Genomic DNA, 17069 nt, shown 5'->3' on the forward strand with positions numbered 1-17069 from the left:
TTACTTGGCCACAGCTTGCATTAGTCTTTGTCAGCAGGCTCTATGAGCCTCACCTGCTGGATGGAAATAAGACACAGCCGATTCTGACAGAGCAGGAGCTTATCCGACCTTCAGGCACAGGTAATCTCTACACCGAAAATGATTTTATTAAGTCGAGTAAACATTTTAACTTGGGTAAGATGATAAAGTGATATATTGCACATGTTAAAGACAGGTATTCATATATTTGAAACTAATCAGTTAATAGAAATAATTAAACTGTTTTTGTCGGTGAATTTTTCATTAAGTGTCAAAATAACCTCTGTTGTAACTGTTGGTGGCAGGTATACAACAGGGGATGCCTTGCAAAATACCACATACCTGTCTCAAATCTGTCAGAGTAATGTTAATGCACAGGAATGAAGAATACAAGGAATATTCAGTACTTTGTGTTTTATTCATAAAAACAGATTTGCAACATTTTATTAAAAATTGATTCATGCAGTATAAGGGTACAAGAAACCTTCTGTCCATTTACAGGTTGTCCTGGCAGTTCAAGTCTTACTTAAAGCATTTGTGCACTAATATGATTTGGAGAATGCCTTTAGAGGCACAACCTTTCCATAAATTTACCCTTTTTGCTGCTGTATAAAAGAACAGAAACATTAAATAACTATATTACTTTGTGGGTCTTTGATATTAGCAGGAAATAAAAATGTTTCCTTACAGGAAAGAACTACTTTATCATTAAGACAAAAATGTACTGCATGGTTTAAACCTAATAAACTGCACACAGTCAGTATTCACAGACAGTCACAGATATACACGCTCACCTCCAACAGCCCAATACTTTAATTTGTTTCCTGCTAGATTAAGAATAATATTTCTACAGAGAACTTGTGTATACAGTATATACAGTATTCAGTCCTCCTTCCATATGATGAACTGTCTTCAAAAATAAACCTGGTTATAAGTTGAATTAAGGAGGCAGGGAAATACATTAACAGCCAGTGTTACCATTCAGAATACCAGAAAACAGCATTTCTTCACAATGTTAACTAAAAGCTTATTAGGACTGGTTTATCAGTGCACTAAGCATGCTCCTTTGACATTGATGAACATGAGATTGTGCAACCTTGACAGAATACAAATCTGGCTTGGGACAGTGCATATCTAAGCATCAGTGGGGCCTTTGGACACGATCAGAATCTAAGTTATGACACACACCTATTAACTGCAAATGGTAGCTGTGAGAAACACAGATCTCCTATTTGGACACTTCACTGTGCCAGTCAATATGAATCCTGTTGGAAGTGGTCTGTGAGCAGTGACTCAAATCCGCACTCATCAGCTGTCATAATGACCAACCAGGAACTCTCCTGGGCCTGGGAAGCATCTTAATGGGATCCATTTTGACTCCAAGTTAATGTATAACTTAGTGTCAATCCTTTGGGACAGATTCAGTGCGCAACTCCTGAGCCAGTTGCCTATAGTACCATAAAATGCTGTAAATGATTCATCATTGCTCTTGGCTCTCTAATGGAACTCAGAGGGGTAGAGCTGCCACAGGCATTAGGATGCTTCACACCTGTCGCTGGATGATCCTGGGGATAATACTACAACCAGGTAGATAGTTCAAATTTGATGAGCAGCAAGACGCTCGCCAATACTCTGATGGTAAGCTGCGTAGTCTTACCCAGTCAAAGGCCAGCACTGCTCCGACACAGGTTTGGAAGCCACAAAACTGTGGCCATTGCGCTTAAACTCTGTAGGTAAATGCAGTGCCTCCACTCTGGTGAGAGAATGTGCTCTGTGTTTCAGGCACACAGCTAGTTATGTGGACTTGTGTGGTTTGAATTGGGAAGTTTTAAGCATGCTGATAGGTTTTCACATACACCAGACAGCCAGCTGACCATAAAGAAAAGTCCAGAGTTATGCTCCAGCTCAATTTGCGCTCAGCATTTTTGTCTTATTATACCCTTGGCCTCAAGTTCACTTTTAAAGCAGATTCTTTTTTTTTTGTACTGCTGAAACGTGCACTTTGTGACAACTGCACAATAAACTCTCTTTTGTCATGTTACAGTATTTACTGCAATAGATTTGCTGCTGATATAAGTTAAGGGGAAATAATGAAGGCAATTTATTCACGTGACAGTGCTTCAACCAGTCATGTGTACAATTTTGTCCATGGATATAATAAGTATATATACAATCAAACCTGTTTATCTCTTGCTTTCAGTACACAGAATAAGAAAACTAATCACTTGCTGACTATTTACTTTTGTTCAACCAGAAAATGACTGCATTCATATCTATTGGTGCCATTGAGATTCCAATGTGGTGATCATGCACCGGTTTCAGTCAGTAGTACTAAAAAATGAGCACCAAAACCAGAAATCAGTAATCAGCAAGCAAGAGATAACCGGATCATGTTTAACTATTGGGGACATAATATTTTAGCTCATATATCTCACTTTATTAAATTAGTAAAAAGATAATTTCGACACTGTTGACTTACCATGTTCAAAAGCCCTCTGAATGAGTCTTCCGGAATCAGATATATGTTTTTTTACGCTAGAAACACATTCCTACATCAGACATAATTATTATAAAGCTTCATTCTCCATATCAAAATTCATTAAGGGGTCTTGTACAGGATGTTTGTGCATTCATGTGCAGAAGTAGTGGCAATTATTTTATGTAACAATTAAAATTTCAATTTAATGGTTAGATTTTGTTTGAAGTGTGAACCATTCGTATATATCAAATTTTGCATAGCAGCTCATAATTCTCCCTTCACGATTGTGGCATTAAAAAACAGTTCCGTTTTGATAAAACTTCACTCCCTGCATCCTTAAGAAAACATGTCACTCTTTCTGGGAAGGAAACGCACATCCAGTTTATGCAGAAACAAAAACTTCACAGATAAGGCTACAGGTCAGATTCTGGACATCTCTCCATGACCACACAAACTTGATCAGGAACCCAGTAGCGTCTGTTTCAAATGCCTATTCCTCTGTGGTAAGGAGAGCGTGCGTCGTGTACGTAGCAGAGAACTAGGTGGAGTACGCAATCCAAATGCTGTGTACTCATCAGTTCAGGCTACAAAGCCTCTCTACAGGCCGGAAACCATGACTCGAAATGATGGCTGCACATGTCTGTGCCGCGGACTGGCACTGGGACTAACACATGGACTGGCACAACTAGCATCAACTCCACCTATCGATGGCAAGTAGGCGTGATGAAGGATGGGTAGCTGCAAAGACAGTCTGCGTTGTATACTGCAAAAAAAGTACAAAAGCTCGTTAATAAGTGACATTTGCCAAAATTTCACAAAAATAAAACCTGCTCTATATATAAGATCATAAGTGATTGGAGCAGAATTAGGCCATTCAACTCATCAAGTCTACTTCGCCATTCAATCATGGCTGATCTATCTCCTCCTCCTGACCCCATTCTCCTGCCTTCTCCCCATAACACACGTACTAAGGGTGAGATCTGTTTGCTTCGTTCCATTTGTTTATCCTTTTGTCGTTTTTATTGTTTATCCTATTTTTCCACTTTTGCCCCTTTTGAAGCACTTTAAAACTCGAACACAGAGTGCCAGTGCAGTGTGGTTAAGGCAAGTTCAGATAATCCGATGCTCGCTATCTATGTTTTGTGGGGGAGGGGAAGAGAAATAAATGTAGAAAGAGGGAGAGGGAAGGAATGAACAGGGAATCTGAAACACTGGCATTAGAGGCACAAATCTGTAATAGTGCCTGTGCCTGACGACAAATGATGAACTAGTTACATACGCAACACAATGATGCTGGCAGTATTGTTCACTGGCAGTAAGAGGATATTAGGCACCAACCCCCGCCCCGTGCCATAGCTTGCTGCTGACAACATTGTGGCCTCCTTCTACTGATGGGCACCACTTTTTCACAAGGGTACCTTGATATTTTTTCCCCGTTCACCATCGATCTCAGTAACTGATATTTCAGGAGAGCATTTTGACCAAATGTGGAAAACAAGAAATTGCAGATGCTGGTTTACATATAAAAAAAGACACAAAGTGCTGGAGTAACTCAGCAGGTCAGGCAGCATGCAATGAGAACATGGACACATGACATTTCAGGTTGTGACCCTTCTTCAGACTGGGCTCCAACCCAAAATGTTACCTATCCATGTTATCCAGAGATGCTGCCTGACCTGCGGAGTTATTCCAGCACTTTATTTCATTTTTTGAACAAATGGGTGTTGGAGTGTCTAATTTCTTTACCAGGTTGACCACACACTCACTTTTAGGGTTTAACCTGAGTTGGGAGGGTGGGAGTTTGCCCAGACCCAGACCAAGCCCTCATGAGCTGAGAGGATGGGAATATGTCTTGTCCTGCACTGTGCCCCCTGGTAGCTGAGAAGGTAGAATGTTGCCTGAGCTTGCTTTGAGCCCACTGTACTGCCACTGAGGAACAATGATCCACCAGGGCAGCAGAGCACCATGGTTCAACAGAGACAACACAACTCCACAAAAATACTTCTCAACTAAAGCCAAGTTCAGGCGCCTTTGCCATGTGGGAGGTGAGTCCTTTAAACTTGCCATCGAGCTGGTGGTAAGAGAACTGCAGATTTCTATGAAACTAAATTGGATTATCTTAAGTGTAGGAAGGAACTGCAGATGCGGGTTTACACCAACTAGACTGAAGAAGGGTCTTGATCCAAAACATCACCCAATCCTCTCCAGAAATGCTGCCTGTCCCAGCATTTTATTTGATTCCAGCATTTTGTGTCTATTTTGGATTATTTTAACTTGTCTAAGGCCAAACCACTTAAGTAGCAATGGGTGGTGTAAAGAGCCTGAATACATTGGCAACAATTCTGTCAAAATATTCTCTGAAATTTAATTTCCCAAGAAGAATAAAGGGCAAATAGGAAAATAAAATATCAGGGTGCATTTGATTCTCAATGTGTGCAGTGAAAAAAAGTGAATTTCTCTATGTTATGTCTTCTAACATTTGGCCATGGGTAGAATTGTAAAATGTTACGGTGAACATCGTGTTCCTCATTTTACTAACAGACAGAATGCTACTCTCATTAAGGAAACCATTATGTCGTCCAGCAAAAGGGTCTGTCATCCCTCAAACGGATGCAGCTGCAACATCAGAACCAGCATATACTGGACAATCTCAAGCTGAGAACAAGCATATAGTCATGTGTAAGAAAGAACTGCAGATGCTGGTTTAAATCGAAGGTAGACACAAAATGATGGAGTAACTCAGCGGGTGTCACAGCATCTCTGGAGAAAAGGAATGGGCGATGGTTCAGGTCAAGACCCTTCTTCAGACTGGTCATCATCCCTTTGCATTGCAACAGAATATAAAGTTGACTGGGAGATTTGAACATTATCACCCTGCAGAACGCCGTCTCTCAGAAGGTGCAGAAAAGGAACAATTTCTGAGTTTGAGACTGTTAGTTCCCATGATAATGATATCACAGCACCCTAACATAAACCTCTGATTTTATCCTGGTTTGGAGAGACCAATAGCAAAATTGATTATCAAAGGGATCCTTTGGCAAGGTATTCCAGCTTCTGTCAAAGCACAATACCATAAAAGATGGATTTACTGGTGAATTACATACTGCAACATTACAATGTGTTTGCAGTTGAGGAAACTTTTAAAAATCTTGACTTAATAATAGTTTACATTGTTGGAATTTTTTATCAAGGAGACGGTGTTGATATTAGCCTCCAGAATTCCAGAAATATTGGTTGAGGTTGGATCTGAATTTTGTGAATATTCTTGTGTCATTACTTACTGTTCTGGAGAGTTGATATCTTCTATGCCATCCTTGTTTGGTCTGGAAGGGTCCAGTGTGGTGCCCCAAGGTGCCTGTGATCGTGAATCGTGGTGGTTTTTCATTGGAGGCTTATCGCTGTCTACAAAGATAAATGATAATATGAATTTTGTGCCTTAAAGGATCTCTTACTATTTTCTTGCTGAACACGTAATAGAAAAAAGATTGGAAATGCATGTGCATTGAAATGCCTCAGAGTACATCAGAGAATAATGCGGCGATACAGGAGGCCTTTCAACAATATCTGTTTGTGGAAAAAGCTATCCAACCAGTTGCATTCCGCTGCCCTTTTGTAAATCTTTCCAATTTTCTCATTTAATAATTACCCTTTTGAAAAATAAAACCAAATTTGTGTCCATCATTCCTTCAAACAGATGACTGAAATTACAGATATGGACTAATGTCCTTGCAGCCTGAAATAAAGAGCATGCATGTCCAACAAGTAATTAAGATGACCTCTACCTCCGCTGCATCGACAATTGTATTGATGCTATCTCCTGCACCCACACACATCTCACTAACTTCATCAACTTCGCCACTAACTTCCATCCGGCACTTAAATACACCTGGACCATTTCCGACACTTCCCTACCATTTCTTAACCTCACTATCTCTATCACAGGTGATGGTCTTTTGACTGACATCTACTATAAACCCACTGACTCCCATGGCTATCTAGACTACACTTCTTCCCACCCTGCTTCCTGTAAGGACTCCATCCCCTACTCCCAATTCCTCCGTCTACGCCGCATCTGCTCCCAGGATGAAGCGTTCCACACCAGGGCATCGGAAATGCCCTCATTCTTCAGGGAACGGGGGTTCACCTCCCCTACGGACTCTCACCAGGGTCTCTTCAATACCCCGCAACACTGCTCTCACTCCCCATCCCCCCACTCGCAACAAGGGCAGAGTCCCCCTAGTCCTCACCTTCCACCCCACCAGCCGTCATACAACAAATAGTCCTCCGTCATTTTCGCCACCTCCAACGTGACCCCACCACTCGCCACATCTTCCCATCTCCCCTGTCTGCTTTCCGCAAAGACCGTTCCCTCCGTAACTCCTTGGTCAATTCTTCCCTTCCTAACCGCACCACCCCCTCCCCGGGCACTTTCCCTTGCAACCGCAGGAGATGCTACACGTGCCGCTTCACCTCCCCCCTCGACTCCATTCAAGGACCCAAGCAGTCGTCCCAGGTGCGACAGAGGTTCACTTGCATCTCCTCCAACCTCATCTGTTGCATCCGCTGCTCTAGATGTCAGCTGGTCTACATCGGTGAGACCAAGCGCAGGCTTGGTGATGGTTTCGCCGAACACCTCCGCTCGGTCCGCATCAACCAACCTGATCTCCCGGTGGCTCAGCACTTCAACTCCCCCTCCCATTCCGAATTTGACCTTTCTGTCCTGGGCCTCCTCCATGGCCAGAGTGAGCACCACCGGAAATTGGAGGAGCAGCACCTCATATTCCGCTTGGGCAGTCTGGGCAGTTAGGTTGTGCAACCATAGGCAACATATTCCGCTTGGGCAGTTCTCAGCTCTCCCTCAGCCCTCAGGCTCCTCCTCTTCCTTTCCTCTTCCCGCGCCCCTCACCATGCATCAGTCTGAGGAAGGGTTTTGGCCCGAAACGTTGCCTATTTCCTTCGCTCCATAGATGCTGCCTCACCCGCAGAGTTTCTCCAGCAATTTTGTCTACCTTCGATTTTCCAGCATCTGCAGTTCCTTCTTGAACATTAATTAAGATGACATTACATTTTGGCCACCATTGCTGGGGGAATGGAGTTTAAAAATAACTAAATATAATTACAATTGTTATGGGGCTGCACCTGGTATTTTATGTGTAATCTTGGTCCACTTATTTATCAAGGATATACTACAATTGGAAGCAGTCAAAAAGTGTTTTACTTGGCTAATTCCTGGGATGAGAGGATGGTCCTATTACAAATGATCAATATTCTTTGAGGTTTGGAAAAATGAGGGTTGATCTTACAGAAACATAAGATCCTAAGAGGATGTGACAGGACAGACATTGAGTTGTTTCCGCTGGTGGGAGAGTCTTGAATAACAGCATAATTATCAGATAAAGGGGCAGTTATTTAGAACTGAAGTGCATTGGAACTTTTCACAGAATCTATGGAATTCTCTGGAAACTTGCGAGGAGTTGTGGGGGTTAGATTATCAGAAGTATTTAAAGAGACTTGAGATTCATTTTTGAAAGATCAGGGAATTAAGATCTGTGTGGAACTTGCACAGGAGAAGAGTTAAAACCAGAGACAGATCAGGACAATGTAATTGAATGGTGGGACATGACTGAAGCCCCTGTCCCACTTTCACGACCTAATTGGCGACCTCTGCCGAGTTTGCCCATGACTCATACTCGCAGCATGGTCGTCACGAGGTCGTCACGAGGTCGTAGGTAGGTTGTGATGCTAGTCGTAGGTACTTGTGGCATCAAGTAGGACGTTTTTCTAGCCTGATGAAAAATGTCCCCGAGTAAAAAAGGTCGTGAATTAGGTCGTGAAAGTTGAACAGGCCCTTTACTCTTCCTCGTGCTCATGAGTGGTCTCCGCGCACTCGTGGCCTCATGTAGGTCGTGGCGTTTTATCCAGCCTGATAAAAAATGTCCACGAGTAGAAAAAAGGTCGGCATGGAAAAATCAACACATTTTACTCATAGGTAGGTCGTAGGTAGGTTGTAGATAGTCGTAGGCAATCGTAGGTCGGTAACTGGCCCGAAAAACAAAAAAAACATGGCGTAATTTTATCATGTGCTCATTTTCCACTCGTAGCAAGTCGTAGTTGGTCTTAGGTGTGGAAGACTGAGGTCGAGGGGGGTCGTAGGAGGTCGTAGACATGGTCTGGGAGGTCTTTTACTTCGGCGAGTCAACACAACCTTGACATTTTTTTCAACTCGTCTAGGGTCTTCTAAATTCGTGGATTAGGTCGTCCAAGTGGGACAGGCCCTTGAGGGGCAAGGTGGCCTACTCACTGCCTACTCACTGCCTACTCACTGCCTACTCACTGCCTACTCACTCCCTACTCACTCCCTACTCACTGCCTACTCACTGCCTACTCACTGCCTACTCACTGCCTACTCACTGCCTACTCACTGCCTACTCACTGCCTACTCACTGCCTACTCACTCCCTACTCACTCCCTACTCACTCCCTACTCACTGCCTACTCACTGCCTACTCACTGCCTACTCACTGCCTACTCACTGCCTACTCACTGCCTACTCACTCCCTACTCACTGCCTACTCACTGCCTACTCACTGCCTACTCACTCCCTACTCACTGCCTACTCACTGCCTACTCACTGCCTACTCACTGCCTACTCACTCCCTTTCTGAATGATGAATTCCAAAGATGCATTACCCTCTAGATAAATAAATGTATATTTGTTTTATCTTGATATAGTAACTCGGTTAGAGTCATACAGCATGGAAACAGGCCCATTGGCCCAACCTGCCCATGCCAATCAAGATGCGTCATCCACACTAGTTCCACCTGCTTGTGTTTGGCTCATATCCCAACAAACCTTTCCTTTCTATGTACTTGTCCAAATATTGTTTAAATGTTGTTATAGTGCCCCCTCTGGCGGTCATTCCATATATCCACCATCCTCTGTACGGAAAATGTTGCCCCCAAGTCCCTATTAAATATTTCCCCTCTCTCCTTAAGCCTATGCCCTCTGGTTCTTGATTCCGCTACTATGGGTAAAAGACCACGAATCAACCCTATCTATTTCATTCATGATCTTACACACCTCTATAAGATCGCAACAACTCTCACCGACTTCTACAGATGCAACATAGAAACCATTGTATGGGGATACATCACAGCTTGGTTTGGGAACAGCTCCATCCAGGACTAAGAAATTACAGCGAATTGTGGACGCAGCCCAGGCCATCACACAAACCAACCTTCCTTCTATTGACTCCATTTATACTTCAAGCTGCCTCGGCAAGGCCAACAGTATAAACAAGGATGAGTCGCACCCTGACCACTTCCTCTCATCACTGACCTCTTCTCCCATCAGACAAAAGGTATAGAAGTGTGAAAACACACAGCACCAGATTCAGGGACAGTTTCTTCCCAGCTGTTATCAGGCAACTGAATCATCCAACCACAACCAGAGAGCAGTGCTGAGCTACTATCTACCTCTGATGCCCCTCGGACTGTCCTTGACTGGACTTTGCTGGCTTTACCTTGCACTGAACGTTATTCCCTTAGATGTATCTATACACTGTAAATGGATTGATTGTAATCATGTATTGTCTTTTTGCTGACTGGTTAGCACGCAACAAAAAGCTTTTCATTATACCTCGGTACACGTGACAATAAACTAAACTGAATCCCTCATCTTCCTGCCCTCCAAGGAATAAAGTCCTAGCCTGCTCAACCTCTCCCTATAGGTAAGGCCCTCAAGTCCTGGCAACATTCTCGTTAATATCTGTACTCTCTCCAGCTTAACAACATATTTCCTATAGCAGGGTGATCAAAACAACATTATACTCTAAATGTGGCTTCGCCGTCTTATACAACTGTATCATAATATCCCAACCTCTATAGGACTAAGGGAAAAAAGTTGTTCGGCACGGACTTGTAGGGCCGAGATGGCCTGTTTCCGTGCTGTAATTGTTATATGGTTATATGGTTATAGACTGGGTAAAGCATCAACTCTTTGCCTATATTGCCAAGCCCCGTAGATTTTTTGTATATTTTACTTCTCATTCTTCTAACTCTAGGGAATACAGACCCAGGTGAATTGGAGCCAAATGCTGACAAACAAAACTGTAACTGTAACTGTAACAATGGGCTTTCAGGAAACGAAAGTTCAGATTTAGTTAAAGCACATCCTCATGAGCGGCGAAGGAAGAATAAACAAATCCATAGCATACTGAATAATAAGATGCAGTCGGATGAAGATAAAGCTTTAAATAATCTGTGAGTGACAAATGTATGTACTAGCAAGAAACAAAAGAATCAGAGGGGAAGTGAAAATTAAAATGAGGGGCAAAGAGTGGATGATAAAAGTATCAGCTAACAACATAAACGGATATCCTAGAGCGTTCTGTGGAAATGGTTGAGGTAAATGGAGAAGAGGTGCATCAGAGGGACATAAATCAGATGTTCTACGGGGATACTGAGGTCACTTGATAATTGATACACTAGATGTGTTAAAAGTGATAGCAAGGATGTATGAGAACAAATGAGAGAAATGAGTCCTAGTATGTCGCCAGGACTGGATGGAAGAGTCCCACAATAGTAGAGTTGCTGCCTTACAGTGCCAGAGACCCAGGTACGATCCTAACGATGGGAGCTGTCTGTACGGACTTTGTACATTCTCCCTGTGACCGCGTGGGCTTTCTTCAGGTGCTCATCAGGGCCACATTCTATACTGCCGTACTTTGACAAAAGGAAGCAACTGACAGAAAGGAGTTTTCTTGTAAATTAGGAAAATGTGTTTTTCTTTCAGCTCTCTGTGATGGAATTTCTTACTTCTCTGGTATCAATATTTTCAAATTGTACTCAGAGAAGGAGTTATTTTGTTCACCATTGTGTAGAGCATATCTCAAATACCCTAAAACAAGCAATAACTCAATTTTGACAAAATTGTCAGTTGCTTCCTTTTGTCAAAGTAGGGCAGTATAGACGTGCAGGTTTGGCGATTAATTGGCTTCTGTAAATTGTCGTAGTGTGTAGGATAGAACTAGTGTATGGGGGATCTTTGGTTGTCATGGACTCGGTGGGCTGAAGGAGTTGTTTCCACACTGTGTCTCTAAAGTAAATTAAACAAAACGGGATTTTGAGGAAGTACAGGAGGGAGGAAATCATGGGGGAGCTGACCATAATCATCCGATGAGCTTCATAGGGCTAATGTTACTTTCTTGCTTTAAAAAAAGGGAGCAAGGAGCCAGTAACTACGGACCTGTAAGTATAACCTTGGCAATGGGAATGCTTTAAAAAAAAATTGATCCATAAGAAGTGTTTATTGTTTTTAAGAGGTGTAAGATTGAATCTGGAACACATTGCCTTCAGGAGTAGCATAGTTTATTGTCGCCTTCAAGAGTGAATTGGCTACCATATGATACAGAAGGCCAGAGAAAAACCTGTCTAGTGGAACTTGAGCATTGTCCCAGTGAAGAGCTGTTGTGAATGTAATGAGCCAAATAGGCTCCTCCTGCGATGCAACCACACTGCAATTCTATGATAAATACTCATGCAAAACCTATTTTTGCAACAGTTATTTATTGAAATACATATTCTGATACTTTAATATCCTCATCTTCATTTATTATTGATGGCTTACTTCTGCAACTAAATTTGTGATTTTGAAAAATAAGCATTCACGGCACACTACATCATCCTAATGTTTTGTATAAAAGCTGTTTGATGTTCTGTTACTGCATTAGGACACCATCAGTCGCCATGAACAAGATAAACCGTGCTCAGGGAACTCATTTGTAGCATTAAATAACCTCAAATTAGCTCAGTTTCAAAAGGTTTAACAGAAGATTGTCAAATCAATGCTGAAGGTTTTAAAGACAAGCTCATCACAGCAGGAAGAAGATTGAAACGCTTATGTAGTGGAACTGAATGGATCAATCAATGAGGATGAGAGTGAACCATTAGCAAGTTCTTAAACAATTTACATTGAATAGGGTTGAGGATTTTGACTCTCAGAAAACTCAATGAGATGAAAATGGTTTGGGATCATTCCGAAAACTAGATGCTTGTAATTTCTAGTTTATGAAATTCATCATGTTTCTCTGACCTTTTGTTGACAGCAAAGGGAATGTCTGCCAAGGAAATTGACAACAAAATCACAGTGAAAATGGTAACATGGAGATCACAGCAATTGGCGGGTATGTGAACCATGCTGCTGTTTTTACTGTAGCAACAAGGAACTGCAGATGCTGGTCTACACAAAAGGTACAAGTCCTGGAGTAACTCAGCGGGTCAGACAGCATCTCTGGAAAACTTGGATAGTTGACGTTTTGGATCAAAGGCTGAAGAATCCCGATCCAAATGGTCGCCGATCCATATTCTCCAGAGATGCTGCCAGATCTGTTGAGTTACTCCATCACTTGGTGTTTTTCTGCTCTTTTAACTGTTTCTCTTCAAGAATGGCTAATTAAATTCCCATGACCATGATAATCACAATTTGAAACTAGTGCATTCATTTTCCCTGATTCTCAGTATACACCTGGGAATTACATCATCAGTACATTAGTGCAGGTCTGTTCCACTAGTGGTGCATGTCCATCGTTACTCTCATCAAACGCACTGCATTAATTGGAGGTACACGTAACCTTTGCTACCGAGAGGGTAAGGGCAACAATCATGTAGGAACACTACCAACTGCAGAATTACATTGCCGTTCTGCTTCAGGTTGAGGCTGCGGGGAGCCCGGATCACAGTAGATACAATTATGAGAAGCACAGATAGTGTGAACAGTCAGAACCGTTTTCCAAGGATGTAAATGTCACAGACTAGGCGGCACACCTTTAAGGTGAGAGTGGCAATGTTGAAAGCGGATGTGCAGAAGAGGTTTTTTTTTATCACATAGAAAGTGGTGAGTGCCTGGAATGCACTTCCAGGTGTGGTGGTGGGCAGATATGACACACGGAATTAAGAGGCTTTAGATAGGCACATGCTGCCTGATCTGTTAGTTACTCCATGGGGAATGGCGGGATATGGATATTGTGCAGGCAGAGGAGATTATTTTAACTTGCCATCATGTTTGGCGTGGACATTGCCAAATAAGCTGTTTCTGCAGTGAACTGTTCTATTGTCTATGCAATTGAGGGAGTGCAGCGTAGGTTTACAAGGTTAATTCCTGGGTTGGCAGGTCTGTCATATGCTGAGAGAATGGAGCGGCTGGGCTTTTATACTCTGGAGTTTAGAAGAATGAGAGGGGTTCTTATTGAAACATATAAAATGATTAAGGGTTTGGACACGCCAGAGGCAGCGAACATGTTCCCGATGTTGGGGGAGTCCAGAACCAGGGGCCACAGTTTAAGAATAAGGGCTCAGCCATTTAGAACGGAGATGAGCAAACACTTTTTCACACAGAGAGTTGTGAGTCTGTGGAATTCTCTGCCTCAGACGGCGATGGAGGCCGGTTCTCTGGATACTTTCAAGAGAGAGCTAGATAGGGCTCTTAAAGATGGTACCCGGACGCGGCGCCGACAGACAAGAGGTCGAAGCAAAGAAGCCGAAGCCAAAGAACCGAATAGAAACGAGGCCGAAACGCCAATGAACCGAAAGAGTCCTAAGACCCGCCTCCCAGCAACGTCAAGTCCGTTATTGGACTTTTCTGTTGAGCGGCAGTCGGTCCTTTGGCCGGTAGGCGCCGCTGCCTTTCGGGTAGGTGGCGTTTCGACTGAGCGGCCATTCGGTAAGTTTGCTTTTAGGCGACGTAGCCTTTCGGTTCGTTGGCGTTTAGGCGTCTCGCCCTTTCGGTTAGTTTGCATTTAGACGTCCCACCCTTTAGGTTAGTAGGTGTTTCGTCTTCGGACTCTTTCGGTTCATTGGCGTTGTGGCCTCTTTTCTATTCGGTTCTTTGGCTACGGCTTCTTGTCTGTTGGCGCCACGCTTAAAGATAGCGGAGTCATGGGATATGGGGAGAAGGCAGGAACGGGGTACTGATTGGGGATGATCAGCCATGATCACATTGAATGGCGGTGCTGGTTCGAAGGGCCGAATGGCCTACTCCTGTACCTATTGTCTATTGTCATTGCCAAATCTAACTGGGAAGTCCTAGCCCGACAGAATTCAAGGAATAGAAGGATTGCCACGACTCAAGGTTGTGGATTGCCATCACTTATGATGGGCAAATAGGAACAGGCAATAAAATCTGGCCTTGCCAGCGCCACCTAGTTCCTGAAACAGAATAATAACACTGCCTTAGGGATTTTTTAAATCACAGGGAGGAGTATAGAAAATCAGGGAGTAAGTTGATGAAGGCCAAAGGTTAAATAGAAACATAGAAAATAGGTGCAGGAGTAGGCCATTCGGCCCTTCGAGCCTGCACCGCAATTCAATATGATCATGGCTAGTAACCTGTACCTGCCTTCTCTCCATACGTGTGCGGACGTGGCGCCGACAGACAAGAAGCCGTAGCCAAAGATCCCTTTTGCCACAAGGGCCACATCTAACTCCCTCTTAAATATAGCCAATGAACTGGCCTCAACTACCTTCTGTGGCAGAGAATTCCAGAGATTCACCACTCTCTGTGTGAAAAATGTTTTCCTCATCTCGGTCCTAAAAGATTTCCCCCTTATCCTTAAACTGTGACCCCTTGTTCTGGACTTCCCCAACATCGGGAACAATCTTCCTGCATCTAGCCTGTCCAACCCCTTAAGAATTTTGTAAGTTTCTATAAGAGCCCCCCTCAATCTTCTAAATTCTAGCGAGTACAAGCCGAGTCTATCCAGTCTTTCTTCATATGAAAGTCCTGACATCCCAGGAATCAGTCTGGTGAACCTTCTCTGTACTCCCTCTATGGCAAGAATGTCTTTCCTCAGATTAGGAGACCAAAACTGTACGCAATACTCCAGGTGTGGTCTCACCAAGACCCTGTACAACTGCAGTAGAACCTCCCTGCTCCTATACTCAAATCCTTTTGCTATGAATGCTAACATACCATTCGCTTTCTTCACTGCCTGCTGCACCTGCATGCCTACTTTCAATGACTGGTGTACCATGACACCCCGGTCTCGTTGCATCTCCCCCTTTCCTAATCGGCCACCATTCAGATTATATTCTACTTTCCTGTTTTTGCCACCAAAGTGGATAACCTCACATTTATCCACATTATACTGCATCTGCCATGCATTTGCCCACTCACCCAGCCTATCCAAGTCACCTTGCAGCCTCCTAGCATCCTCCTCACAGCTAACACTGCCCCCCAGCTCCGTGTCATCCGCAAACTTGGAGATGTTGCATTCAATTCCCTCGTCCAAATCATTAATATATATTGTAAATAGCTGGGGCCCCAGCACTGAGCCTTGCGGTACCCCACTAGTCACTGCCTGCCATTGTGAAAAGGACCCGTTTACTCCTACTCTTTGCTTCCTGTCTGCCAGCCAGTTCTCTATCCACATCAATACTGAACCCCCAATACCGTGTGCTTTAAGTTTGTATACTAATCTCTTATGTGGGACCTTGTCGAAAGCCTTCTGAAAGTCCAGATATAACACATCCACTGGTTCTCCCTTATCCACTCTACTAGTTACATCCTCGAAAAATTCTATAAGATTCGTCAGACATGATTTACCTTTCACAAATCCATGCTGACTTTGTCCAATGATTTCACCACTTTCCAAATGTGCTGCTATCCCATCTTTAATAACTGATTCTAGCAGTTTCCCCACTACCTGGTTAGACTAACTGGTCTGTAATTCCCCGTTTTCTCTCTCCCTCCCTTTGTAAAAAGTGGGGTTACATTAGCTATCCTCCAATCCTCAGGAACTACTCCAGAATCTAGAGTTTTGAAAAATTATCACTAATGCATCCACTATTTTTGGGGCTACTTCCTTAAGAACTCTGGGATGCAGCCTATCTGGCCCTGGGGATTTATCGGCCTTTAATCCATTCAATTTACCTAACACCACTTCCCGGCTAACCTGGATTTCACTTAGTTCCTCCATCTCATTTGACCCCCGGTCCCCTGCTATTTCCGGCAGATTATTTATGTCTTCCTTAGAGAAGACAGAACCAAAGTAATGATTCAATTGGTCTCCCATGTCCTTGTTCCCCATGATCAATTCACCTGTTTCTGACTGCAAGGGACCTACATTTGTTTTGACTAATCTTTTTCTTTTCACATATCTATAAAAAGTTTTGCAGTCAGTTTTTATGTTCCCTGCCAGTTTTCTTTCATAATCTATTTACCCTTTCCTAATTAAGCCATTTGTCCTCCTCTGCTGGACTCTGAATTTCTCCCAGTCCTCTGGTAGGCTGCTTTTTCTGGCTAATTTGTATGCTTCATCTTTTGTTTTGATACTATCCCTGATTTCCCTTGTTATCCACGGATGCACTACCTTCCCTGATTTATTCTTTTACCAAACTGGGATGAACAATTGCCGTAACTCATCCATGCAGTCTTTAAATGCCTTCCATTGCATATCCACCGTCAACCCTTTAAGAATCAATTGGCCAATTCACGTCTCATACCTTCAAAGTTACCTTTCTTTAAGTTCAGGACCCTTGTTTCTGAATTAACAATATCACTCTCCATCCTAATGAAG

General features: G+C 43.1%; 1 protein-coding gene across 1 annotated transcript in view; it reads right to left on the reverse strand.

Annotated features, from left to right (window-relative positions):
* Positions 1-417: 417 nt before the first annotated feature.
* gabbr2 (gamma-aminobutyric acid type B receptor subunit 2) overlaps positions 418-17069 on the reverse strand; it is a 759033-nt gene continuing 742381 nt past the window's right edge. Inside the window, exons 18-19 of the mRNA XM_033042801.1 lie at positions 5779-5899; positions 418-3260 (exon numbers count right to left, since the gene is read on the reverse strand). Coding sequence (XP_032898692.1) covers positions 3095-3260; positions 5779-5899 — 287 coding nt within the window. The 3' untranslated portion in view covers positions 418-3094. The remainder of the gene's footprint in view (positions 3261-5778; positions 5900-17069) is intronic.

Source organism: Amblyraja radiata, chromosome 2, assembly GCF_010909765.2.
Source record: "Amblyraja radiata isolate CabotCenter1 chromosome 2, sAmbRad1.1.pri, whole genome shotgun sequence".
NCBI lineage: Eukaryota > Metazoa > Chordata > Chondrichthyes > Rajiformes > Rajidae > Amblyraja > Amblyraja radiata.